At 50.1% G+C, this 27,925-nt stretch overlaps 2 protein-coding genes across 7 annotated transcripts in view; one reads left to right on the top strand and one right to left on the bottom strand.

Annotated features, from left to right (window-relative positions):
- Window positions 1-27,925, bottom strand: part of PSMD9 (proteasome 26S subunit, non-ATPase 9) — a 405,206-nt gene that overhangs the window by 327,208 nt on the left and 50,073 nt on the right. The gene's annotated exons all lie outside the window — the stretch shown is intronic.
- The window catches only part of KDM2B (lysine demethylase 2B), a 155,983-nt gene continuing 138,834 nt past the window's right edge, over window positions 10,777-27,925 (top strand). For 2 of the 6 annotated variants that reach the window (XM_050747866.1, XM_050747862.1), the window contains exons 1-4: window positions 10,777-11,182; window positions 13,017-13,161; window positions 16,094-16,172; window positions 17,377-17,423. In XM_050747866.1, coding sequence (XP_050603823.1) covers window positions 11,057-11,182; window positions 13,017-13,161; window positions 16,094-16,172; window positions 17,377-17,423 — 397 coding nt within the window. In that variant the 5' untranslated portion in view covers window positions 10,777-11,056. Of the gene's footprint in view, window positions 11,183-11,513; window positions 11,947-12,318; window positions 12,354-13,016; window positions 13,162-16,093; window positions 16,173-17,376; window positions 17,424-27,925 lie in introns of those variants that run through there. The other 4 variants (XM_050747871.1, XM_050747863.1, XM_050747864.1 and 1 more) reach the window with 3 other exon arrangements.

The raw sequence follows: 27,925 nt of genomic DNA, 5'->3' as shown, positions 1-27,925 counted from the left end.
AAGTAGCTGGGATTGCAGGCATGCACCACCATGCCCAGCTAAGTTTTATATTTTTAGTAGAAACGGGGCTTCCCCACGTTGGCCAAGCTGGTCTCAAACTCCTGACCTCAGGTGATCTGCCTGCCTCTGCCTCCCAAAGTGCTGGGATTACAGGCATGAGCCACCGCGCCTTGACCCTCTGGTAACTTTCATGCGACCCCATTTTACAGATGAGAAAACTGAGACTCAAGTTTGGGCACTTTGTCCAAAGTCATGCAGCTGACTACGTTTAAGAACTTCAAATGTTCATTTATGTAAATACTTCTACTTTAGCAGTGCCTCTTCCATGAGGTAATGTGTGTAAAAGCTTTTTTGTAGTAGAGCCATATAAACACAAAGCATTGTTATCCATTTTGCTGGACTTTTGGCTCCATCCAGTTCAGCCTGCAGCATTTAGGGAGTCCAGGAAAGAGGAGGGGGGGGCAGTAATTAAAGCCTAAAGGCCCAATAGCCTCTCAGAATTCCCTGTCTATTCTGGTTCCCTCTCTGAGGCACCTCCAGATTTTATCTTCTACCAAATAGAGTTTGTTTCTCAGAAGTTGCAGGATGTGGGCGGTTATAAAAAAAAGCAGCAGCATCAACAACTACAAAAACCCCAGCAGCAGCCTAAACACAAAGAGTTTGAATTTTGAACAAAGGGCAGGGTGAGACCTGAAAGTAAACGCTGACACATCCTCTCCCCAGCTGTGAACTGGGGGTCTGAGGGCTGCAGCAAAGGTCATGTATCTCTACATCTTTAGGCAGGAAATGCAATTCAATCCTCCCAGTGACTGATCACTTTGCAAGATTAATGGAATCATCTCCAACACTGGTCTCTGTTCCAACAGCACAAAAACTGAATCAACCTCACTTACTCAGCAAGGTCAGCGAATTCCCCATTCTAAAAGTTCGAAACTTTTCTCCAGGAAATTTGTCCCTGACTATTCCTTTGTGGGGCGAAATCCTGCTTTCTGGACTAAGACTGAAAGGTGGTATTTGAAAAGTCCGGGGACTTTTGTAGGCTTTTTATCTGTTGCTACTTCAACTTTCAAATAAAATAAATGCAAAAGGCCTGATTTTCCCTGAAAGGGTTAACTGCCAGCCCTCTGAGCCCTCCCTCGGGGATTGTCAACCAATGACAATTGAGCATGATGAAGTAATGCTTGGATTTTTATTTCCATTGGTTAAAGTGCTTGTCCATCAATCCAAATAGACAATTTTTTTCTTTTTCTTTTCTTTTTTTTTTTTTTTGAGACGGAGTCTCGCTCTGTTGCCCAGGCTGGAGTGCAGTGGCGTGATCTCGGCTCACCACAACCTCCTCCTCTCGGGTACAAGCGATCCTCCTGCCTCAGCCCCGTTAGTAGCTGTGATTACAGGCACGTGACACCATGCCCGGTTAATTTTTGTATTTATAGTAGAGACGGGGTTTCACCATATTGGCCAGGCTGGTCTCAGACTTCTGACTCCAGATGATCCACCCGCTTCAGCCTCCCAAAGTGCTGGGATTACAGGCGTGAGCCACCGCGCCTGCCCCAAAGAGACAAGTTTTTAAAGAATCTTTCAACTTTCATGACTCTTCCTGGCATTAACCCCTTAATTAACTCACCTGTTATATCCAGTGTTCCTTCCAACCCTTACAGTGGAAGAGAGAGATTATAAAATGAAGAATTTGCTGGACGCGGTGGCTCACGCCTGTAGTCCCAGCACTTTGGGAGGCCGTGGCGGGTGGATCACCTGAGGTCAGGAGTTCGAGACCAGCCTGGCCAACATGGTGAAACCCCGTCTCTACTAAAAATACAAAAATTAGCCAGGCATGATGGTGGGCACCTGTAATCCCAGCTACTCGGGAGGCCGAGACAGGAGAATAGCTTGTACCCGGCAGGTGGAGGTTGCAGTGAGCCGAGATCATGGCACTGCATTCCAGCCTGGGTGACAGAGCAAGACTCCATATCTAAATAAATAAATAAAATGAAGAATTCTAGAGAGAAACTGAAGTCTTCCCCAAATGGCCAAGGCCTGACAGTCTATATGCATACATTTTGGTCTTCCTTAGTCTTTTTACTCAATTCACAAAACAATGAGGAATAAAAAGAAAAGGTCTTTGGAGACCCCAATCACGTTTTTTTTTTGAGACAGAGTTTCACTCTTGTTGCCCAGGCTGGAGTGCAGTGGCACGATCTCAGCTCACCGCAACCTCCATCTCCTGGGTTCAAGGGATTCTCCTGTCTCGGCCTCCCAAGTAGCTGGGATTACAGGCACCTGCCACCATGCCCAGCTTTTTTTTTTTTTTTTTTTTTTTTTTTTTTTTTTTTTTAGTAGAGACAGGGTTTCGCCATGTTGGCCAGGCTGGTCTTGAACTCCTGACCTCAGGTGATCCACCCACCTTGGCCTCCCAAAGTGCTGGGATTACAGGCGTGAGTCACTGAGCCCGGTCTGGAGACCCCAATCACTTTTAACAGAAATAGTATGGTCTGTTGTCTTCCCAGATTAAAACAAATAAGAATATTTGTTTTAGTGGCTGGGCGCAGTGGCTCATGCCTATAATCCCAGCACTTTGGGAGATGGAGGTAGGTGGATTACCTGAGGTCGGGAGTTTGAGATCAGCCTGGCTAACATGGTGAAACCCTGTCTCTAGTAAATACACAAAATTAGCTGGGCGTGGTGGCACACACCTGTAATCCCAGATACTCCAGAGGCTGAGGCAGGAGGAGGCTGAGGCAGGAGAATCACTTGAACCCGGGAGGCGGAGGTTGCAGTGAATCGGGATCCAGCTGCTGCACTCCAATCTGGGTGACAGTGAGTCTCCGTCTCAAAAAACAAAACAAAAAAAAGAATATTTGTTTTAAATTGCAAAGTCATATAAATATGGCAAATCTGTAACATTTGCCAACACTGGATGCTGGATACACGAGTATTTATTTATTTTATTTAATTAATTAAACATTTTTTTGAGAGGGAGTTTCACTCTGTCACCCAGGCTGAAGTGCAGTGGCACCACCTTGGGTCACTGCAACCTCTGCCTCCTGAGTTCAAGTGATTCTCCTGCCTCAGTCTCCTGAGTAGCTAGGATTACAGATGTAACCACACCCGGCCAGTTTGTGTATTTTTAGTAGAGACAGGGCTTTGCCATGGTGGCCAGGCTGGTCTCGAACCCCTGACCGCAGGTGATCTGCCCGCCTGAGACTCCCAAAATGTTAGGATTACATGTGTGAGCCACTGCGCTAGGCCCTCTTTATTTTATATACCTTTCATTATGTTTGAAATATATGATAAATGTAAAAGGTCAGAATGGTTGTTAAGACACAAATAATATATAAGTATAACCCCCTTAAAATTTTCTCCCCTCCTATGAGGGGATCAAAGGTAATGGTTTGCCACGCCATTCCAAGCCTTTCTTTCTTTTTTTTTTGAGATGGAGTCTTGCTCCCATCTGGCAGGCTGAAGTGCAGTGGCATGATCTTGGCTCATTGCAACTTCCACCTTCCAGGTTCAAGGGATTCTCCTTCCTCAGCCCCCCAAGTAGCTGAGATTACAGGTGAGCGCCACCACCCCCAGCTAATTTTTGTATGTTTAGTAGAGACGGGGTTTCACCATGTTGGCCAGGTTGGTCTCCAACTCCTGACCTCAGGTGATCCACCTGCCTCAGCCTCCCAAAGTGTTGGGATTACAGGCGTGAGCCACTGTGCCCAGCCTAAATAATACTTTAGAATGGCAGTTCTACAGATAGCACATGGAAAGGTGTCCAAGATTATAGTCAGTGAAAAGCAAGATGGGAGACGATGTGTATATTTCTTTCTTTTTCCTTTTTTTGAGATGGAGCCTTGCTCAGTCACCCAATACTGGAGTGCAGTGGCATGATTTTGGCTCACTGCAATCTCTGCCTCCTGGGTTCAAGCAATTAATTCTCCTGCCTCAGCCTCCCGAGTAGCTGGGATTACAGGCACGTGTCTCCACGCCCGGCTAATTTTTGTATTTTTAGTAGAGACAGGGTTTCATCATGTTGGCTAGGCTGGTCTCCAACTCCTGACCTCAAATGATCCGCCCACCTCGCCCTTCGAAAGTGGTGGGATTACAGGCGTGAGCCACCGCGCCTGGCTGGTGTGTATATTTCTGTGATACACTAATACAAGAAGTGGCCGGGCGCGGTGGCTCACGCCTGTAATCCCAGCACTTTGGGAGGCCGAGGCGGGGGGATCACGAGATCAGGAGATTGAGACCATCCTGGCTAACACAGTGAAACCCCGTCTCTACTAAAAATAAAAAAAAATTAGCCGGGCGTGGTGGCGGGTGCCTATAGTTCCAGCTACTCCGGCGGCTGAGGCAGGAAAATGGCGTGAACCCGGGAGGCGGAGCTTGCAGTGAGCCGAGATGGCGCCACTGCACTCCAGCCTGGGCGACAGAGCGAGACTCCGTCTCAAAAAAAAAAAAAAAAAAGGTCAGGCGCAGTGCCTCACGCCCACAATCCCAGCACTTTGGGAGGCCGAGGTGGGCAGATCACCTGAGCTCAGAAGTTTGAGACCAGCCTGACCAACATGGCAAAACCCTGTCTCTACAAAAAAATACAAAAATTAGCTGGGTGTGGTGGCCTGTGCCTGTAGTCCCAGCTACTCGGGAGGCTGAGGCAGGAGAATCGCTTGAACCCGGGAGGCAGAGGTTGCAGTGAGCTGAGATCATGTCACTGCACTCCAGCCTGGGCAACAGAGCAAGACTCCATCTCAAAAAAAATAAAAGAAGAAAAAAAAGAAAAAAAAATTGTGGAATATTTCATAAATACAATAGAATCTGAAAAATATTTAACTATACTTTAAGGAACAGTCTCAGATGCCCAGCAGGTGGATTAAGAAACAGAAAGTCACTAGTGTCTCTGTTCACATTCCTTTCCTGAATGGTCTTTTGCAGCATTTTGTGTTAATCATTCCTTGCTTTTATTCCTGTTTTGCGACTTATGTATCTATAGCTAAAGAATATGTAGCCTGTAATCCCCTACTTTGGGAGGCTGAGGGGCAGATCACTTGAGCTCAGGAGTTTGAGAACAGCCTGGGTAACATGGCAAAACAGTGTCTCTACAAAAAATACCCAAATTAGCTGGGCCTGGTCTTGCATGCCTGCAAGTCCCAGCTACTTGGGAGTCTGAGGTGGGAACACTGCCTGAGCGCGGGAGGTGGAGGCAACAGTAAGCTGTGATTGCACCACTGCACACCAGAGCCTGGGTGACAGAGCAAGACCCGGTCTCAAAAAAAAAAAAAAAAAAAAAGGAATACTTATTTAGTTTTGGTTTAGATTTGCCTGATTTTGAATCTTGTAGACTTAAAAAAAAGGAATAGAATGGAATTCACTTTTCAGTAGGTAATACATCTCTGCAGCACAAAATTCAAGAGGTACTACAGCATCTAAAATGAGATTAAGTCAATAAGGTTTAAAATCAGGCACCATTCATGTACACATATGGTAAAAATGTCACTTTACCAAAGAATAGGCTTTCTTCTCTTCCCAGTTTTCTCATTTTTTGATCTTTCCAAAGGAATTTCTGTGCATACTAAAGAACGTATGGGCCGGGAGTAGTGGCTCACGCCTATAGTCCCAGCAGTTTGGGAGGCCGAGGTGTGTGGATCACCTGAGGTTAGGAGTTTGAGACCTGCCTGGCCAGTATGGTGAAACCCTGTCTCTACTAAAAACCCAAAAATTAGCCGGGCATGGTGGCACGCACCTGTAGTCCCAACTACTTGGCAGGCTGAGGCAGGAGAATTGCTTGAACCGGGGAGGTAGAGGTTGCAGCGAGCTGAGATTGTGCCACTGCACTCCAGCCTGGGTGTTATACCGAGACTCCGTCTCAAAAACAAACTAAATGCATGTACGATATATCTGTAGATACAGATATATCCCTTTTGGTTTACCTACGTGGTCAGCACAACTTAGTATTATTAGTATTCTGCATCTTGTTTTGCTTTGGTTTGGAGACAGAGTCTTGGGATGTCACCCAGGCTGGAGTGCAATAACATGATCTTGGCTCACTGCAACCTCTGCCTCCTGGGTTCAAGCGATTCTTAACGCCTCACGTCCTGGGCAGCTGGGACTACAGGTGCGCACCACCATGCCCCGCTAATTTTTGTATTTTTAGTAAAGACAGGGTTTTCTCATGTTGCCCAAGCTGGTCTCGAACTCCTGAGCTCAGGTGATCTGTCCACTTTGGCCTCCCAAAGTTCCGGGATTATAGGCATGAGCCACTGCGCCTGGCTTCACTCTCGATTTTTTAAAATATTACTATGACTTTGTGCAAAGCCCCTCACATTTGCAGTACCTTTGAATCCTTGCCAAATCTCCATGAGGGGCTGTAATTCCCCACCTTTATGGCTGAGGCTCAAAGACAGGTTAAGTTGCTTGGCCAAATTTTATAGTTAGGAAATAACGATAGGATTCGAACCCAGTGCTTATAGGAATCCAGAGCCCACAGGGTTGCCCACTATGCCAAGCCTCCCTTCAGGGCTGTCCCATAGAAGATGATAGAGATATTCAAGATATTTTTTTTTTCCTTTTTTTTTTTTTGAGACAGAGTCCCCCTCTGTCGCCTAGGCTTGAGTGCAGTGGTGCAATCTCAGCTCATTGCAACCTCTCGCTCCTGGGTTCAAGCAATTCTCCTGCCTCAGCCTCCTGAGTTGCTGGGATTACAGGTGCACACCACCGTGCTCGTCTAATTTTTGTATTTTTAATATAGACGGGGGTTTCATCATGTTGGCCAGGCTGGTCTTGAACTCCTGACCTCAGGTGATCCACCTGCCTCAGCCTCCCAAAATGCTGGAATTATAGGCATGAGCCACCGCGCCCGGCCAATGATAGGGATATTCTATGTCTGCACCGTTCAGTGCTGTCACTTCTAGCCCCTTCAAATGTAGGTACTGGGATTAAGGAGCTGAATTTTACATTTTATTTTGATTAAATTTAAGTAGCTGTATGTAGCTAGTGTATCCCATCAGACAGCGCAGCCTTAGAGTGCTTTCCGGAATTTGTTTTCACTGACCTACCAGGCTATATACACCTAAGGGGCTGATTCGATGCAGGCTCCCTCTAATCAACCTTCCACGACGTTTGAGGAATGAATGAAGGTTCATGGAGAAAGGGGGCCAAGGATATCAGCAAAGGTTTCCTAGAAGAGGCCATCTGGTTACAGTGTGAACACTTGCAGTGTTAGCCCTTAAACCACTCTCTCTGAGTGCCTGCCAAGAGCATGGCACTGCGTAGACTCCTGGGGATACCAGTTGGATTTGAGGTTGTCCCACCTGCTCAGATCTTACAAATAAACTTCTCAAGGACAAATAATTGGTGATAGGGTAGGAATCCTGAGACACAGACATTCACTTTCAGATATATATTCTACTGACAGACTCAAGCACAAAGCTGCAATCCCTTATAGCTCTGTTTGCAATAGAAAGACTGAAAACCATCTAAAAGGGAACTAATTAAATCATTCTTGCATCATGTATATGCCCAATGAAATGCTATGAAATCATTAAAAAGAATAAGGTAATTATATATGCTGATACGGAATGATTTGATATCCCTAAATTAAAACAAAACAGGGCGGCCGGGCGCGGTGGCTCAAGCCTGTAATCCCAGCACTTTGGGAGGCCGAGACGGGCGGATCACGAGGTCAGGAGATCGAGACCATCCTGGCTAACATGGTGAAACCCCGTCTCTACTAAAAATACAAGAAAATTAGCCAGGCGAGGTGGCGGGCGCCTGTAGTCCCAGCTACTCGGGAGGCTGAGGCAGGAGAATGGCGTGAACCCGTCGGGGCGGAGCTTGCAGTGAGCCAAGATCGCGCCACTGCACTCCAGCCTGGGGCACAGAGCAAGACTCTGTCTCAAAAAAAAAAAAAACAAAAAAAAAAAACCCAACAAAACAGGGCCAGGTGTGGTGGCTCATGGCTGTAATCTCAGCGGTTTGGGAGGCCGAGGTGGGAGGCTCGCTTGAGCCTAGGAGTTGGAGACCAGCCTGGGCAACATGGCAAAACCCTGTCTCTACCAAGAATACAAAAATTAGCTGGGCATGGTGGTGCACTCCTGTAGTCTCAGCTACTTGGGAGGCTAAGGTGAAAGCATTGCTTGAGTCCAGGAGCTGGAGGCTGCAGTGAGCTGAGATTGTGTCACTGCACTCCAGCCTGGGCAACAGAGCAAGACCCTCTCTCAAAAAAAAAAAAAAAAAAAAAAAAAAGAAAAATCAGGAGCTATGATAATCATGTATGAATATGAGAACAATTTCAATTTCTTAACAAGATTCTGGTTTCTTTTTTTTTTTTTTTTTTTTTTTTTTTGAGATGGAGTCTCGCTCTGTCGCCCAGGCTGGAGTGCAGTGGCCGGATCTCAGCTCACTGCAAGCTCCGCCTCCCGGGTTCACGCCATTCTCCTGCCTCAGCCTCCCAAGTAGCTGGGACTACAGGCGCCCGCCACCTCGCCCGGCTAGTTTTTTGTATTTTTTAGTAGAGACGGGGTTTCACTGTGTTAGCCAGGATAGTCTCGATCTCCTGACCTCGTGATCCACCCGTCTCGGCCTCCCAAAGTGCTGGGATTACAGGCTTGAGCCACCGCGCCCGGCCAAGATTCTGGTTTCTGAGAGCTCCATCCAGTGTCCGCCCTTTCCTTGGGAAGATGCAGGTCCATCATTCTACCCAGCCCCGAGTATGCCCCAATCGGAGCTGCATCTTGCTTTCTCTAGCCGCTCTGTCTTTGGGCACAGAGTTGCTCAATCAGCCTTTGATGAATGAAGAATGAATGGGGGTAACTCAGGCAGGATTTGACTGGGCCTTTTGTAAGATCGAGCAGGAGGGTCCAGGAAATCATTATTATGTTTCCAATACAACCGGCCTGGTATTTTCCTGCAAGAAAAAGTACATCTCTGGGATAAGCACCTTCACCTTCTCTCTTCCCTCACCTACTCTCCACTTCTCTGGGACAATTAGCCAACACTGGGAGCTCCAGGGTCTTGGCCCTTCCCCCTTTGGTCCAAAATAACCTCCTCCCCCGCTTTGAGCAAATGCTTGGAATTCTTTCAACTGGAGGACAAAGCCTTTCATCTGCCAATTACTGATAAAGAGAAAATGCAAATATCGAGGGGGAAGGTGATTCATCAAGGGCCCAACATTTATTGAGTGGCCACTTAGGACCTGGTGGCAGGACAGGCATTCTACGGGAGGCCAAGGGGAACAAACCCCTGGCTGGCCCATTCTTTTCTCGTATTTGTGGTTTCCTCGAGGTTTGTAAAGGGAGGGGATTAAATTAGGTGACTACCCAGCCCCTTCCCACTCTGACAGGCCAGGAACTCTTCATGGAGGTGATAGATGACTTAACTGTAACAACTTTTTACACTAAGGTGGCTGCCATTGGAGCTTTTTCTGATGCCAGCTTTTGAGGCCACCATGAGGCCACTTGGAGAGAAAGACGGGCCTCAGGGAGAAAAAAGAATTAATTAGATCAAGCATTCTATATATATATATATATATATATTTATATATATGTATTTTTTTTTTTGCCTTATTTCACTTAATTCACTTTGCATCACTCTCCAGCCCATGCAGCCTCCTTTGAACATGTTTATTTCATTATGGGGCAGTAGTGAGGCTGGTAAGTTACAAAAAAAAAAAAAAAAGAGCACGTGACGGCCAAGCCAGGCTCCAGTGTGAGCCCTGGCAGCGGCACATACACGCTTTGTGATCCTGGGTGAGTGGCTTTGCTTTTCTTAGTCCTAATTTCCTCCTTTGCAAGATAGGAACGAACAACACGATTTCCCTTAATGGGTTCTTGTGAGACAGACAGGAACAAATAAAATGGTCCATGGTTCTGGACGGACTGAAGGCATAACCCGCAGCACTCACGCTAAGGGCTACTGATTGGACGCAGTAGCCAATGTGGGCGATTTCAGTTGGGAAACAAATTTTGATGTTTCCCAGCCTCATCCCTGCTTAGAAGATTTTTACAGCTAGTGAACATGAATGAAAACAAACTTCAAAGAGTAGCCTTTGGGGGTGGGTGGGAAAGACTACAGACAGATAGGACAGGAAACTTTTAAGGTGAGTGAGGGGGAAGCTAAGCTGTCTCTTAGGATGGCCAATACGATGCTGACAGTGACATCCAATCTCCCGGTGGGGAAGCCACGTCCTCCCCACAGGTCTGTCTGATAGCCTGGGGACCATACGGGAGCACGGCAATCATTCAGATTTATAATTTCTCTAAGCTTCAGTTTTCCCATGTGCAAAATGACCTGCTCTAACTATCCCACAGGGTTAATGGCAGAAATAAAATGTCAGGCTCAAAGCCTACGGTCTACGATGTCCCTTTATTGTCGCCCTCTTGCCATGTCATTTTATCAGCATCTTTACCCCCAAGATCAGGCCTAGCAGGGCGCCGCAGCTGGGGCTGGAGGAATGTTTAGGGCCAGCTTTTCTCAAGCCCAGTCCACCTGACTGTTGCTCATGAAGTGAGGACAAGGCAACCCAGGCAGGACCAGTGCCGGGGTAGTCAAAAACATTAGTAAGTGGACAGGGACCTAATGACACCCATGTATGGAGGGTGCCGATACCTCCGCTAAAAAGCCCTATACGATTAATCAAGGGGCACCAGAGTTCCCCCCACCCATCCCAGAGCACTATGCACCTTTCCACCGACTTTTCTCCTATAAATGGCCAACAAGGGCTTACCCTTCGCTCCTGTGCGGGCTGCGTTAGGAGGCGCCAGATCCAATTCTCTTCGTCTTTCGCTCCTGAGTATCTATCTGCTCCCCTTGCTGAGCGCAAGAACCTTTAAAAAATGTCCAACTTCTGTCTCAGGGCTGGTCGCCTAGTAAAGGACTCCACAGAAGCGTGCAGAATGAATGAATGAAAGGCAACGTCTTCCGGTCAGCTGCGGTCTGCAAAGGCTCTGGTCTGGCTGTATTTCCTGTACGTGTGTGTGTCCACATCTTTGAGTGCCGGGAGTTTAAAAGTTAGGCAGTCCTTATAGGTATGGAGCCGAGCTAATTTCCTTCTGAGCCCCACAAATGCCTCCTCCATATGGCAGGTCCGCAAATGGGGGGATCTGCAGAGGATCACCCCTCACGAAAAAGACATGCAGCAGAAAAGCAAAAAAAGGAAACAATTAGATATACAAAATGCTATGAATTTGAGTCGGCCACACAGGTAATGTTGGGGGAGGGATGGATGAAAGAAGAGGAAGAGGGGTAGCCCTGGGCAACAGGGGCAGGAACGGAGGTGGGGGGTCGTTTTTGGGGGTGCCAGGCCCCGGGGGCTTTCACGCCAGCATGCTCAGCTTGCATTTCCGCGCCTCCCGCTGAGGCCAGCCGTGCAAATCTGCACCTCCCTCCCCGCCCCCTCCTCCTTCCCTCCCTCCCTGCCCCGCCATCTCCGGGATGCGCCCGCCGCCTGCAACTCGGCCCTCCAAAAGTCAGCTCTGCACACAACTCCCGGGCGGCGGCGGCGCCTGCGTGCAGAGGAGCACTCGTGACCCAACAACAAAACAGCGATGCCAGGGCGCTAACGGCGCCCGGTGCCTCCCGGGCTCCCTCCCCGCCCCACACCTCCTCGGGCCGCCGTCCCCACCCCCTCAAGCCCGGGCCGAGAGCCCCCCCACTAGCCCGGCCGCGGGCTCCGAGCGCGATCGGCAACAATGTTTACGTTCCGGGGATTATGACGTCGACGCCTCCCCCCCCCACAACTGCTGAAAATGGTTTCCTAGGACTTTGCAAACGGATCTGCCTAAGTGTTGGTGCAAAACTTTGTAGATCTCGGCTCTGGCTTGCTTTATTTATTTATTTTTTGGTTTGTTTTCTTTGGTCTTCCCTCCTTCCCCCCTCGGCCAAAATGCAGGGGGCAGGAGTGTTGACAATTAATTGGTGAACTCTCCTAAAAAAATGGAGGCAGAGAAAGACTCTGGAAGAAGATTGGTGTGTAGCTTTTTTTTTTTTTTTTTTTTTCCAAATCTGTATCTGGCATATGATAGATCTTTTTTTTTTTTTTGGTTGTTTCTCGCTGCCTTTTCTTTCCTTTTCTGTATTTTGCAAGAGGACCGGGAAAAAAAAATATAATAAATTGCATGCAAAAGGAAGCAAGCTGCTTACTCCTCCAGCCCCTTGTGAGGCTTAGAGTCTCAGACACTTAAGTGGGGAGGTGGTATCGGGGAAAGGCGTGGAGGGGGGCTGAGCGGGCTCGGGGTTCGCCCGGAATCTGGGGGGCTGCGGGGCCGGGCGCTGGGCGGTGGAGGGAGGAGGCAGGGGGATGCGGGGAGTGGTGGGGGAGTCTCCTTAGGAAGTGAGTGTGCGCGCGCGCTTGTGGGGAGATGAGGCAGCTGCTGGTGCGTTTTGGGGTCTCCGATCGGAGCTTTGTGGCGGGCCGTCTGCCTCTCCCCCTCCCAAGCCCCGATCCTCCTCCCCCCACCTCCTCTTCTTGCACTGGCGGGCGGGCGGCGGGGGCGGCTGGGGTCTCAGCCCTTCCATTTCAGCTTTCCAGCTTCCCCGGTAGCTCGGGGGCGGCTCCAGCTTTAGAAACGCTGCCGGCCCCCGGTTCCGGCTTCCCAGCTCTGCCGCCGCGGCCGCCGGGGCTGCTGTTACCGCCGAGCCGGGCGCCGCCGCGGCTCCTCCTGGGGCCTACATTTGCCCCGCCAGCCCGTGTCCGGAGCCCCCTTCGCGGGTTACATAACCAGGCTCCCGGCCGAGTGGGCAAAGCCCAACACATTTCGGGGGCGGGGGGCAGGGGAGGGCCCCCAGATGTCCCTTCAATGGCTTCCAAAGACACCGGGGGGAGTACCCCGTGTGGAGCGCAGCTGGACCCCCGGGGTCCGGCCCCTCTCCTTGTCCTGCTTTTCAGCATCTTTGGCAATTGCGCAAAGTTGCTTGGGTTGCAATGGTGGGGTGCAGGGGGCGCGCGGCTGCTGCACCTGTTAGTGCTGGCCCAGGTTGAGAGGCAACCTCCAGCACCCCCAGTAATGTCCCGGGCTCTCTGGTTTGGGTCCTCGCAGCGCCCGATTGACCGCCAGCGATACGACGAGAACGAGGACTTGTCGGACGTGGAGGAGATCGTCAGCGTCCGCGGCTTCAGCCTGGAGGAGAAGCTTCGCAGCCAGCTGTACCAAGGGGACTTCGTGCATGCCATGGAGGGCAAAGGTGAGGCGCCCCCTCCCCGGGCCGCCTTCTGCGCTGCGGGCCGAGCGCACGTGGGGAGGGAGCTGCCGGTGGCTGGGTTCGTATTTCGCGCCCGCGTCCCCCATTCCAGGGGATCCGGTGACGAAACGAGGCCGAGCACTGGGGGGGTGGGGTGGGGTGGCGAGGGAGGAGGGCAGGCAGTAAGGGGGGCTGGGCATGGGCCTAGGCCCGGCCCGCGCCCACCACCAGCCCCAGGGCGGGCAGAACCAGGGGGCCGGCGGACAGAGGGACCTGGGGATGGACAGGCGGACCGAGGGAGGGCGGGAGCGCAGCGTCCTCCCCCTCCCCGAGCCGGTCGCTCTCCCTGCGCTGCCGCCGCCTAACTGGAACTGGGTTCGGGTCGCCCCTGGGGCATCGGGGTGAGGCCCCCCAGGCCTGAAGCCTTCCCAATCCCGTTCCCGCTCGGGGACTGCCAGTGAGGAACTGGTGATCGGGGCGCGTCGGGTGTTCGGGATGATGCCCCCTTAGGCCTGGGGTCTGCAGAGCCGCATTCCCCCGTGGGCTCTGCCAGATTGGATCAGGGACCTCATGCGCCCTGAAGCTGTTGACCTGAATCCCCACCTGGGCCCGAGCTGTCTAGTGCTACAGCCTTGACAGGTTGAAGCCAGGAGCTGGGGTCAGGGGGTGACTTCCCTTCGGGCTTCTGGGGGAGATCCCTGTCCCCTGGCAGTTTGAAGTGAGGAAATGGGTCTTCTTCCAGGCCTGAGACTTGGAGAGCTCTGTTCCTTGTAGGCCCACCCAGTTTAGAGCGAAATTTGGGGACGCCTCCAGGGTTTTGAAGACCTTCATGGCCTGGGTTTCTCCCTGGCTCTCCTACTACGAGGGTGGTGGGGGTCACCCTCCAGATGTTAAGGTGATGCCCTGGGTTGCCTCTGAGGCCTCCAGAGCCCTGGCCTTCCCAGCCTGCAGCCAGTGTGGCTCCTGGTTGAGGAACCTCGCATTGCCTGCGGGATTGGGGTTTTGAACATGCCCTACCTAGCTTTCCTAGGCCCTTCACTCATTTTTCCTTTTCAGATATTTCAGTTGCCTTTAAGTTACAAAGTTTCTATTTTGTTCCCCCCACGCCTGTTGGAAAACCCTTCCATCCCTCAGTGAGCTGATAACCTGGAGTGCCTGCTTCCCTCCTCCAGGTTCTGGTTGAGTGGCTGTGGCTGTGGGGTTAGCTCTGAGAAGAGACTCCCAGCTTTGCAGTTTTGTGATTTCTCTTTTGTGCCCATCGCCTCCTGGGGCACTGGGCTCCGGTGGTGAGGGGTAGTTGTTGGGGGAGGGAAGAAGAAACTTCTCCCAGCCTGCCTGGTCCTAGAGCAGGGTGCTAGTCCCAGCTGATTTAAATTTTCTCTGCATAAGTGGAATTTTAATTCCTCTCCTTTCTTCCCCCGTTTTTACTGAGTTGAGTCGTTTGGCGGATCCTACGTGCAAACAATATGCAAACTTCCTAGTCATTTGGGAGGAATTCTCAGCCCAGGATTTCAGAGCTTTTTCTCAGGCTCATTTGAGGAAGTTGAAGCTGACCCTGGGGGATGGGGTGCTTTGGGTGGGTGGGTCTGAGGGCCGGTATTCCAGGCAGGGAGAGCTAACGCGTATCCTTAGATCTGCTGTCCCGGCATCTTTCAAAGGGGAGGGCCCAAGGCTTTGCTCTTTAATTCAGATCTGGCCCCAAAACTTGAGGGAGGAGCTGAGAAACAGGAGCCCTTAGCCTGGATTCAAAATAGAAGCTTCTTAAACTTCTCTTCCTTTAAATCCTTAGGAATCCCCATTCACTGTGAGCCCCTGGGGATCTGAGCTGCTGAGGTCAGGGCTTTCCCCGGCTTTGGGTTTTGTTCTCTGTCTCTCTTCGGAGGGGAGTTGTCTTGGCCTCCTCCTCCCCCAAGGCTGCCCTGTGAACTGTTTCCCTGGGCTAGCAGCTTCAGTGGCCTGAGGCCTCTTCTGTCTCCCTTCCGACGGTCGGAGAGGCCTTCTTACCTTGTGGATTACTTTAGTTACCTGCGGATTTGGGGGATGTGAGAATTTATCTCAAGCCCCATCACCTTCATATTCAAGGGTGTATGGTTGGGTCAGATTCACTGGTTTCAGAATTGGGGAAGGACAGAAATTAGAGGCCTCCTTCATCCTCCAGGACTTTGGGTAAGGATTTGGGGACTGTACTAGAAAAACCCCAGAGAGAGAGCGAGCCCATGAATTTTCCTTGGGTCTTGCTATGCCCCCTTTACAGAGCCTTCCCCTGGGGAGCCTCCCTCCCGGTTATCCAGCTGAAGCAAAGACTGTGATGGCTACAGCAGAATTTCACTCTTAAGACAACAAAGCTGTGCCCAGTTCCCTAGTTATTTTGGCACCAAATACACAGTTTCCAGGGAAACCGGCTTTTCCCCCCTCCCCTTCACTATGCAGGATATTACAATAAGATTTTCACTGATGCTCAGCTACAATGAGGGCCCTCCTCCCAGCCTCCTCTCTGGGCCTTCAGATCCTCCCAGGTGGCATTCTTCAATTTTGCAGTCCCTTTACTTTCTGAGCGCAGCTTGGGATGCGTGTCTCTGTCTATCCCTCTTTCTCAGCAATGGCTGGGGCTCTTTTTGTGCGGGGCTCTTTTGAGTCTTCCTCCCCAACCCTCGCTGGCTTTGGGCTGTTGGTTGACAAGTTTGGACCGGTGGGGCGTGCCGAGAATGACTGACTGAGTAGGCAGAGGAGCTGATCGCTGGCATGGCTTCTCTTGGGCTTTGCCTAATCCATTTCCCGATCATTTTCCAAGGAGCTTTTGCTGTACAGCTGGTGCCTGCATCTCCTGGACCCCCTGCCCCTTCGTCCATCAGTTTTCTTCCCCTAACCAACAGATCCCGGTTCATTTGCTCCTTCATGACTTAACCAACTTGTTTTAATTCAAATATCCAAACAGATTTCAACTATGAGTACGTACAGAGAGAAGCTCTCAGGGTTCCCCTGATATTTCGAGAAAAGGATGGACTGGGAATTAAGTAAGTTGCTGCAACTAATCGCTCCTTCCCCCGTCTTCCTCCCTAACATACTTTATAGCTTGGGATGGATTTCTTCCACCCTCTTCCCACCTCTCATCACTGAGAAGGATCTTTTTTCATGATCTGGGAACAGCATCTCCTTGTTCAAGGCCTAACAAAGGGGTAACACTCTCCAAAGACTGGTCTTTTGCAGGGACTTTGGGCAGAGAGAGGACATAGGGTAATTAAGCAGTGTTGACTTTTTCCCCTGACCCACCCCAGTTATACTCAGTGACCTCCTGCAGAGAACTGTACCTCTCCTCCTTCCCCTTGCTCCAGATCAGGAGACTGAGGTAGAGCCTGAGCTGCAAAGGGACTAGCCAGGCTCTAAGCCCAGACCCAGGGCACCTAGATACATGTTTCTTACGCAGATTCCCACTATGTGTGTTTCCTGGGGTGCCAGTGTCTCCCCTTTCTTTGCCTGCCCCGCAGCCTGCCCCTGCACTATGTCTGTTTTCATTCACTGAGATCTGTCAGAGCTCCAGGTGGGGGAGAGGTCTGGGAGGCAGGCTGGAAGAACAGGTTTGTGCCCCTTGGGCAGGTGTAGGGGAGGAGGCTTGGGGTGTCGTTCCAGGCAGCCTCTCTCCAGCATCTGCTCCCAGACTTGCTCAAGAGTCCATTCCTACGAGTAGGATTTAAACCTTGGGCATCATGGTTAATTAATAGTGAATTGTAGCCCGTATTACCACATCCCTGGAACTGGTACAATGCGTGTCTTTTTTTCCCTCTGAACTTAAAGGGGTCCGTCCCACTTTGCATACAACTCCTTATGGAGAGTATTTTCTAGAGGGAGAAAGAGACCTAGAGAGGACTACCCACCCTAAAAGAAAGCAGGCGTTTGAATGTCTAGCCCTGGCCTTTACTTTTGACCCTGCACTTCCGGCTTCCCTGGAAAAATGGAGTGGACAGTGGTTGTCCCAACCTCTGCTGAGGTTCAGGTTTGAGTTGCCTCTTAGGTTAGGGAAGGGCCTCAGTGGTTCTGGGGTGACCCTCCCTGCAGACATCAACTGGTCTACTTCCCTCCCTCTGGATGGTCTCATTTTGAGTTCCCAAACCGAGGGCAAAGGGCCTCTCTTGGAAAAATGGCTTCCCCCCGGGCCCAGGGTAGAGTCTAGCTTTGTTGTTTCTGGCCTCTCACCAAACGTCTGTGCTCCTCTTTCCCCAGGATGCCTGACCCTGATTTCACAGTCCGAGACGTCAAACTCCTAGTGGGTAAGTCGCTTGCCGTGTGTGTGGCTCAGAGATGCTGAAGTAGGGAAGGGGAAAGAGGCGGTCACCGCCTGCCCATTTAGACTTTTAACTGCCTCTGAAAACAAAGTCCCCACGGGAGGAGGCAGGAGCAGGTGTGAGCTGCAACCGTTTCATCCTGGAGAACAGGTAGGATTGCAAAGTCATAAGAAGCTGTATCAGAGGGCGTTTGCCAGTACGCAGTTTTATGAGGCCCATTTGGACACTGCCTCCAGCCTGGGTGTCAGCGATGCAATCTGAGATCTCTCCTCCGCATTTGTTTGTGGGTTGCCAGGTAAACACTGGGTGCTTTATGATCCCTCATAGACTTTCAGGCTTTTGAAGGGAGGGGCTATTCCTCCTGCTTCCTTGGGGTTCTGGACCGGCCTGGGGCAGGCCTTGGAACTTCGAGCTCAGCAAATGCACATGAGCTCCCTGAGCACCTGCAGGTGGCTGATGACTTAGTACTCTGGATGCTCGGCCAGGTAGTAGGTGGCATTTCACATCTTACAGGCAGTTGTTCAATCAATCTATTCTTTCTAGAAAAACACTTTTTGGCTACTTGGTGGCCAAGGTCAGAGTTGTGAACGGATGGATAAGTTCCCTGCTCTCTTGGTGGGTACAAGAGGCAGTCAAGAAGTAAACAGTAGGCTGAGGTGGTGGCTCACGCCTGTAATCCCAGCCCTTTGAGAGGCTGAGGCGGGAGGATCACAAGGTCAAGATTTAGAGACCAGCCTGGCCAACATGGTGAAACCCCATCTCTACTAAAAATACAAAAACTAGCCGGGCATGGTGACGGGCGCCTGTAGTCCAAGCTATTTGGGAGGCTGAGGCCGGAGAATAGCTTGAACCTGGGAGGCAGAGGTTGTGGTGAGCCAAGATCGCGCCACTGCACTCTAGCCTGGGCGATGGAGCGAGACTCCGTCTCCAAAAAAAAAAAAAAAAATAGCCAGGTGTGGTGGTGTGTGCCTGTAGTTGTAGCTACTTGGGAGGCTGTGACGGGAGGATTGCTTGAGCCCAGAAGTTCCTGCCTGCAGGCCATGATTGCGTCACTTCATTCCAGCCTGGGCAACAGAGCAGGACCCTGTCTCTAAAGTAAATAATAGTGATAAAATGCAATGTCTTTTCTGATGGTGACAGGGCTATGTAGAAATAAACAGAATAATGGCATGGCACGTGGTGGGGCTGCATTTTAGACAGGGTGGTCAGGGAGGGCCTCTCTGGGATGAAGGGGGCATTTGAACAGAGACCTGACTGATGAGAATCAGCTGTGGGAAAAGACATTCTAGGCTGAAGGAAGAGCAAGGGCACCCAGAAGGTGGGGATAAACTTGGAGTGTGGAGGAACTGAGTGAGTGAGTGAGTGAGTGAGTGAGTGAGTGAGAAAGCTGCAGAAGAGGTGGCAGAGGCCCCGGAGCTGGGATGTGAAGGCCTCCCAGGGCCCTGTAGGGAATTTAGGTTTGACTTCTAGTGTGTTGGAAAGCCACTGGAGAGCTTTAAAGTGGGGTGAAGGGAGTATCTCTGTGATCTGATTATTTTCTTGGGATGGGTTTGAAACGTTTTTATTTAATTTTATTTGTATGTTTTAGAGACCAGTCTCGTGCTTTTGTCCCAGCTAGAGTGCAGCGGCATGATTATGACTCACCATAGCCTGCAACTCCTGGGCCTAAGTGATCCTTCCGCCTTAGCCTCGAGAATAGCTGGGACCACAGGCATGTACCACCACACCCAGTTATTTATTTTTGTAGAGATGGGGTCTTGCTACGTTGCCCAGGCTGGTCTTGAACCATGCACCTGGTCACATTTAAAAAACTGAGATGAGCGCCCGGGCGCTGTGGCTCACACCTGTAATCCCAGCACTTTGGGAGGCTGACGCGGGTGAATCACAAGGTCAGGGGTTCGAGACCAGTCTGGCCAACATGGTGAAACGCCGTCTCTACTAAAAATACAAAAAATTAGCTGGGTGTAGTGGCGGGTGGCTGTAATCCCAGCTACTCAGGAGGCTGAGGCAGGAGAATCGCTTGAACCCAGGAGGCAGAGGTTGCAGTGAGCCAAGATCGTGCCACTGCACTCCAGCCCAGGTGACAGAGTAAGACACCGTCTCAAAAAAAAAAAAAAAAAAAAAAAAAAAATTGAGATGATATTCACATACTATAAAAGTTGTCACTTAACCATTTTAAAATGTACAAGTTGGTTGGGCGCAGTGGCTCACACCTATAATCCCAGCGCTGTGGGAGGTCGAGGCAGGCAGATCACTTGAGGTCAGGAGTTCAAGACCAGCCTGGCTAACATGGCGAAACCCCATCTCTGCTAAAAATACAAAAATTCACCAGGTGTAGGGGCACATTCCTGTAATACCAGCTACTTGGGAGGCTGAGGCAGGAGAATCACTTGAACCTGCGAGGCAGAGGTTCCAGTGAGCTGAGATCGCACCACTGCACTCCAGCTTGAGTGACAGAGTGAGACTTTCCCCAGGAAAGAAAAGGCGCAAGTCGTTGGTTTTAGTATATTCACAATGCTGTATAACCATCCCCACTCAATTCCAGAATATTTCTATCACCCCAAAAAGAAACCCTGTATCTCTCAGTTCCCCCATCGCTCAGATTAGCACGACCACTAATCTGCCTTGTGTGTCTGTGAAGTTGCTGATTCCGGACATTTCATTCAAATGGAATCATAGAACACACAATCCTTTATGTCTGGCTCCTTTCACTTGGCGTCATGTTTTCAAGGCTCATCCATGTTGTAGCACGAGGCAGCACTTCACTCTTTTTCTTGGCTGAATAATATTCCATTGTATGGATGGACTACATTTTGTTTATCCAAAAACATTTGTTTTTGGACCACAGTTGTTGATGGACATTTTGGTTGTTTCTACTTTTTGGCTGTTATGAATAATGTTGCTAAAAATATTCACATACAAGTTTTTGTTGAACATACATTTTCACTTGGGTATATCCTTAGGAGCAGAATTGCTGGATCACGTGGTAACTGTGTTTCACTTACTGAGGAACTGCCAGACTGTTTACCAAAGCAGCTGTGTCATTTTACACTCCCATAAGCAGTGTGTGGGGGTTCTGGTTTCCCTACATCCTTGCTAACACTTGTTATTGTCTGTCTTTGACGATCGCCATGCTAGTGGCTCTGCAGTGAGGTCATTTGATTGAAGTTTTGTAGACGCCAACTCTGGTGTCTGTGTGTAGGATGAAAGCAGCCGGCTGGTGTGTCAGATGTGTCAGATGATCCAGCCAGAATAATTGACCTAAAAGCATGTCAAAGATATGCAGGCTCGATGCAGTGGCTCACACCTGTAGTTCCAGAACTTTGGAAGGCCAAGGTGGGAGGATCGCTTGAGGCCAGGAGTTCAAGACCAGCCTGGGGAGCATGGCAAAACCTTGTCTCTACAAAAAACACAAAAATGGCCAGGCGCAATGGCTCACACTTGTAATTCCAGCACTTTCGGAGGCCGAGGTGGACGGACCACCTGAGGTCAGGAGTTTGAGACCAGCCTGGCTAACATGGTAAAACCCTGTCTCTACTAAAAATACAAAAAAATCAGCCAGGAATGGTGGCGGGCGCCTATAATCCCAGCTAGTTGAGGGGCTGAGGTAGGAGAATTGCCTGAACCCTGGAGGCAGAGGTTGCAGTGAGCAGAGATTGGCCGTGGCACTCCAACCTGGGCAACAAGAGCGATACTCTGTCTCAAAAAAAAAACAAAACAAAAAACCCCACAAAACCCCAAAACACAAAAATTAGCTGGGCTTGGTGGCATGCGTCAGTAGTCCCAGCTACTCAGGAGGCTGAGGTGGGACAGATCACTTGAGCCTAGGAGTTTGAGGCTGTAGTGAGCCAAGATCACACCACTGCACTCCACTGCACTCTGTCAGGGCAACAGAGCGAGATCCTGTCTCAAAAAAAAAAAGAAAGAACAGAAAAAAGAAAGCAGGAACAGTCATCCAGCCCCACTCCCTTGGTATTTCTGTGATGGTCAAATGGAGCGATGAATGTTCAAGTGCTTTGCAGAGGGACAGCTGCTCTGGACTCTGAGGGAGGCTGCTGACTGCAGTTGGCATGGGGAATTATGCCCATTTCGGTCTCTGAGCTGCGCACAGGCTTCCAGAGAGTGGTGATAGGGCACATTTGTTATAAGTGACCTAAGTGACAAATGTAACTCTAGCTGTCCTAAGCAAAAGGGAATTCATAGGCTTAGGTCGTAAGTTCAGCATGTAACCTCCAGGGACAAATATGTGTGGATGCTCCAAAGTGATCTTGAGAAGTTGAGTCTGTTTCTCCTTTCTGCTTCCCACTTCCACTCCCTCTTTCCGCTTCATTCTTGGCAGGCTTCTCCCCATGGGAGGGTAGGGAGGGTGGGTGAAGAAGGGGCCCACAGCAGCTTCAGGCGTCTATCCTGCCAGCTCAGGGTCCTTCCCAAACCCTCGGTTGTTCCCTTAAATGCCTCTGGATTGGCTCTGACAGTCTTAGCACAGCCTTGAGCCAAACTGGAGCTGCTGGCTGGGGTCAGCCCAGCAGAACCACGTGGACTGAAAGTGGGGAAGCAGTGATTCTCCAGGGTTGCTGGGTGACATAAACACAGCCCTAACAGACGTGACAGTTCTGCTTTGGAGGGCAGTGTGTGGGGAAGGCTGGGCCAGCCCTCCCCTCCAAGTCATTGCGGGGTCGCAGCCTCTGTCTTGCAGCCTCTGTCTTCCAGTGTCTTACCTTGCCCTGGGCGCTGCACCATGGGAGGTGGCTGTTTGAGAAAGGGACTTGTGCACTACCAGGTGTTCAGGCCACAACTTGGGGCCGCAGACTCTTCTCTAATGTCTTAAAATCAGGCTTTTCTCCATCAGCAGTCTGTTCTAAGCTCCAAGCCTTTTTTTTTTTTTTTTCCAAAAAGGCAGTTTCCATTTCTGTAACACTGTACCCTTAAAAAAAAACCCATTCATTGAAGTATAATATACATACAGAAAAGTGCACATATGGTAACCACGTAGCTCGATTAATTTTAACAAACTGAACACATCAGGGTAACCAATACCCAGAATCCTCTGCATCTGCCCATGTAGTCTCTGCCCTCCACTGCTAGTGAACTTGACTTCTAGCCCCATGGATGAGTTGTGCCTGTTTTCACATTTTATGCCAGTGAAATCGTGGAGGATGTCTTCTTTAGTTTTGGCTTCTTTTTTCCCATATGGATGTCCAGTTGACCCAGCACTATTATTATTTTAAAAAAAAATATCCTGGGCCGGGTGCGGTGGCTCACACCTGTAATCCCAGCACTTCGGGAGGTTGAGGCAGACGGATCAGAAGGTCAGAGGATCAAACTATCCTGGCTAACACGGTGAAACGCTGTCTCTACTAAAAATACAAAAAATTAGCCAGGCATGGTGGCGGGCGCCTGTAGTCCCACTTACTCGGGAGGCTGAGGCAGGGAGGATGGCGTGAACCCAGGAGGCGGAGCTTGCAGTGAGCCGAGATCGCACCACTGCACTCCAGCCCGGGTGACAGAGCGAGACTGTCTCAAAAAAAAAAAAAAAAAAAAAAAAAAAAATCCTGACTGTGTACGGTGGCTCACACCTGTAATCCTAGCACTTTGGGAGGCCAAGGTGGGCGGATCACCTGAGGTCAGGAGTTCAAGACCAGCCTGGCCAACATGGTGAAACGCTGTCTCTACTAAGAATACAAAAAATAAGCTGACTGTGGTGGCAGGTGCTTGTAATTCCAGCTACTTGGGAGGCTAAGGCAGGAGAATTGCTTGAACCCAGGAGGCAGAGGTTGCAGTGAGCTGAGATCGCACCACTGCACTCCAGCCTGGGTGACAGAGTGAGACTCCATCTCAGAAAAAAGAAAAAAAAATCCTCTTGGCCAGGCACGGTGGCTCGCATGTGTAATCCTAGCACTTTGGGAGGCCAAGGTGGGCAGATCACCTGAGGTTGGGAGTTCGAGACCAGCCTGACTAACGTGGAGAAACCCCCGTCTTTACTAAAAATACAAAATTAGCTGGGCGTGGTGGCGCATGCCTATAATCCTAGCTACTCGGGAAGGCTGAGTCAGGAGAATCACTTGAACCCGGGAGGTGGAGGTTGCGGTCTGCTGAGATCACACCATTGCATTACATCCTGGGCAACAAGAGTGAAACTCTGTCCTAAAAAAAAAAAATCCTCTCCCCATTGGCAATGAAGTCTTGTTTTGTCATAAAAGAGGTGACTCCGTTTGTGTGGGTCAGTTCCTGGCTGGTGTGTCCGTTATGAAGCCAGTACCACACTGTCTTAACCAGCTTCATGATAGGGCTCACTATGTGATAAGTTCTTCAGCTTTGTTCTTTTTCAAGATTTCCTTTTCAGGCCAGGCGCAGTGGCTTAAACCCGTAATACCAGCACTTTGGGAGGCCTAGGAGGGAGGATCACTTGAGTCCAGGAGTTTGAGACCAACCTGGGTAACATGATGAAACCCTGTCTTTAGAAAAAAAAACAAAAATTAGCTGGGTGTGGTGGTGCGCGCCTGTAATCCCAGCTACTCTCCTACCCAGCTGAAGCAGGAGAATTGCTTGAATCCCAGAGGCGGAGGCTACAGTGAGGCGAGATCACACCACTGTACTCCAGCCTGGGCGACAGAGAGGGATCCTGTCTCAAAAAATAAGAAAAAGAAAAAAGAAGGCCGGGCGCGGTGGCTCAAGCCTGTAATCCCAGCACTTTGGGAGGCCGAGACGGGCGGATCACGAGGTCAGGAGATCGAGACCATCCTGGCCAACACGGTGAAACCCCGTCTCTACTAAAAAAATACAAAAAAAAAACTAGCCGGGCGAGGTGGCGGGCGCCTGTAGTCCCAGCTACACAGGAGGCTGAGGCAGGAGAATGGCGTGAACCCGGGAGGCGGAGCTTGCAGTGAGCTGAGATCCGGCCACTGCGCTCCAGCCCCGGCGACAGAGCGAGACTCCGTCTCAAAAAAAAAAAAAAAAAAAAAACTTTAAAGGCCGGGCGCGGTGGCTCAAGCCTGTAATCCCAGCACTTTGGGAGGCCGAGACGGGCGGATCACGAGGTCAGGAGATCGAGACCATCCTGGCTAACACGGTGAAACCCTGTCTCTACTAAAAATACAAAAAACTAGCCTGGCGAGGTGGCGGCGCCTGTAGTCCCAGGTACTCGGGAGGCTGAGACAGGAGAATGGCGTAAACCCGGGAGGCGGAGCTTGCAGTGAGCTAAGATCCGGCCACTGCACTCCAGCCCAGGCAACAGAGCCAGACTCCGTCTCAAAAAAAAAAAAAAAAAAGATTGCCTTGTCTTGTGACCCTTTGTGTTTCCATATGAATTTTTTTTTTTTTTTTTTTTTTTTTTTTTTTTTTTTTTTTTGAGACGGAGTCTCGCTCTGCCGTCCAGGCTGGATGGAGTACAGTGGCCGGATCTCAGCTCACTGCAAGCTCCGCCTCCCGGGTTTACGCCATTCTCCTGCCTCAGCCTCCCAAGTAGCTTGGACTACAGGTGCCCGCCACTTCGCCCGGCTAGTTTTTTGTATTTTTTTTAGTAGAGACGGGGTTTCACCGTGTTAGCCAGGATGGTCTCGATCTCCTGACCTCGTGATCCGCCCGTCTCGGCCTCCCAAAGTGCTGGGATTACAGGCTTGAGCCACCCCGCCCGGCCTTCCATATGAATCTTAAAATCACCTTGTCCATGTTTCTTTAAAGGTTGCTGTAATTTTGATTGGAATCTTGTTGATTCTGTGGATCACTTGGGGAACTTTTTATCATACTGAGTTTTCTATTCAGTGAATGTGGCATATTGTTCCCTTGATTTGTAGGGTTTTTGTAGAAGACTTGCAGGTCTTCTTAGGTTCATTCCTAGGTATTTGATTTTTGGGGGTGTTGCTATTTTAAGTTAAGCAATTATGCCATCTATTAACAATTGCAGTTTTGTTTCTTTTTTCCAATCTTTATGCCTTTTAAAAAAATTTATTTTATTTTATTTTATATATTTTTTGAGACAGAGTCTTGCTCTGTCGCCCAGGCTGGAGTGCAGTGGGGCGATCTTGGCTCACTGCAAGCTCCACCTCCCGGGTTCACGCCGTTCTCCTGCCTCATCCTCCTGAGTAGCTGGGACTGCAGGCATGTGTCACCACGCCCGGCAATTTTTTTGTACTTTTAGTAGAGACGGGGTTTCCCTGTGTTAGCCAGGATGGTCTTGATCTCCTGACCTCGTGATCCACCTGCTTTGGCCTCCCAAAGTGCTGGGATTACAGGCTTGAGCCACAGGGCCCGGCCTCTTTATGTCTTTTAATATATTTCCTTGTTTTATTGCACTGGTTGGGACCTCCACAGTATGCTCTTTGTTGTGGGGGGTCCTGCTCTGTTGCCGAGGCTGGAATCTAGTTGTGTGATTACAGCTCACTGCCGCCTCAACCTCCTGGCCTCAAGTGATTCTCCCACCTTAACCTCCCAAGTAGCTGGGACTACAGGTGCGCCACCATGCCCAGATCATTTTTAAATCCTTTGTAGAGGCAGGATTTCCTTACGTTGCCTAGGTTTGTCTTTTTTTTTAATTCCTTTTTTTTTTTTGAGATGGAGTCTCACTCTGTTGCCTAGTATGAAGTGCAGTGGTGTGATCTGGGCTCACTGCAACCTCTGCCTCGTGGGTTCAGGTGATTCTCCTGCCTCAGCTTCCCAAGTAGCTGGGGTTAGCTACTTCTTGTATTTTTAGTAGAGACGGGGTTTCACCACGTTGGCCAGGCTGGTCTCAAACTCCTGACCTCAGGTGATCCACCCACCTCAGCTTCCCAAACTGCCAGGATTACAGGCGTGAGCCACCGAACCTGGCCCCCCCCTTTTTTTTTTTTTTTTTTTTGAGATAGCATCTCACTCTGTCGCCCACGCTGCAGTGCAGTGTCACGATCGTAGCTCGCTGCAGACTTGACCTTCTGGGTTCAAGTGGTCCTCCCGCCTTACCCTCCCTAGTAGCCGGGACTATGGGCATGCACGGCTAATTGTTTTTATTTTTTATTTTTTGTAGAGATGAGTCTTGCTATGTTGCCCAGGCTGCTCGCAATCTCACAGGCCCAAGCGATCCACCCACCTTAGCCTTCCAAGTAGCTGGGATTACAGGCAAGAGCCATTGCACCAGGGCCCGCATATTATGACTTTATTGGATTTCTCTCCAGTGAGAGAATCCAAGGCAACTGATGCTTTCTTTGGCCCTTTGCTTGAATCTTCATGACAAATGACTTCATCCAGTATTCATGCAATTGTACTAATAATCACCTATCTTTTATCACATATGTGCCATAGGGCTTCACTTTGTTCTCCTCAATAGTCATATGAATTAGGTGTTCATTTTTCCAGGTCGTCCTCCTCCTCCTCTCACCCCTCCTCCTCCTCCTCCTCTTCCTTCTCCTCCATGCTTTCTTCCCTTACAGATTTACTGGGTGTCTGTATTGTGTCTGGCCTGGTACTAGTCACGAGCTGTGGATCTTGCCCTTGATGGACCGTATTTTGGAGAAAAACTAAGTTCTCACCCCTTGGAAATCAAAACTGGCTGACTTGTCCCCAGACTTTTTGTTTTGAGACAGAGTCTCACTCTGTTGCTCAGGCTGGAGTACAGTGGCCCCATCTCGGCTCACTGCAACCTCCGCCTCCCAGGTTTAAGCGATTCTCCTAGCTCAGCCTCCTGAGTAGCTGGGATTACAGGCTTGCACCACCACACCTTGCTAATTTTTTGTATTTTTAGTAGAGATGGGGTTTCGCCATGTTGGCCAGGCTGGTCTCAAACTCCTGACCTCAGGTGATCTGTCCGCCTTGGCCTCCCAAAGTGCTGGGATTACAGGTGTGAGCCACTGTGCCCGCCAGACCTTTTTTAAGTCCCCCCCGCCCACCCCCAAGATGGAGTCACGGAAAAAAAGTCACCCAGGCTGGAGAGCAGTGGCTCGATCTCGGCTCACTGCAACCTCTGCCATCCGGGTTCAAGCTTCTCCTGCCTCAGCCTCCTGAGTAGCTGGGATTACAGGCTCGCGCCACCACGCCCGGCTAAGTTTTGTACTTTTAGTAGAGACGGGGTTTTGCCATGTTGGCCAGGCTGGTCTTGAACTCCTGACCTCAGGTGATCCGCCCACTTCAGCCTCCCAAAATGTTGGGATTACAGGCGTGAGCCACCGCGTCCAACCTTAAGTTGGTTTAAAATCACAGAGTTTTTCCATTTGAAGCTCGGGAAGGAGTCTTAGAGTTCTTCCAGTCCTACTTCCCCATTTCACAAACGGGAAAAGCTGAGGCCTGGAGACAAATGCTTTTTGAGTTGCTCAGATAGTACTTGGCACATCAGAATCACATGTGGGTTTGAATTTCAGTGATTAGGAGAACACAATGCTTCTGATAGACCCCCAGAAGAAAAACAACTTGGGGAGTGGGTACAGATGGGTGTGGTTCAGGGCACATTGAGTTGGATCTCACGAGGGAGGTCAAGGCCAGACCGGCAGGTAGGGGAGGCATCCAATTGCCAGGACAGATAG

This window comes from Macaca thibetana, chromosome 11 (assembly GCF_024542745.1).
Source record: "Macaca thibetana thibetana isolate TM-01 chromosome 11, ASM2454274v1, whole genome shotgun sequence".
NCBI lineage: Eukaryota > Metazoa > Chordata > Mammalia > Primates > Cercopithecidae > Macaca > Macaca thibetana.
The sequence above is the reverse complement of the archived record's forward strand: the minus strand, read 5'-3'. Positions and strand labels throughout refer to the sequence as shown.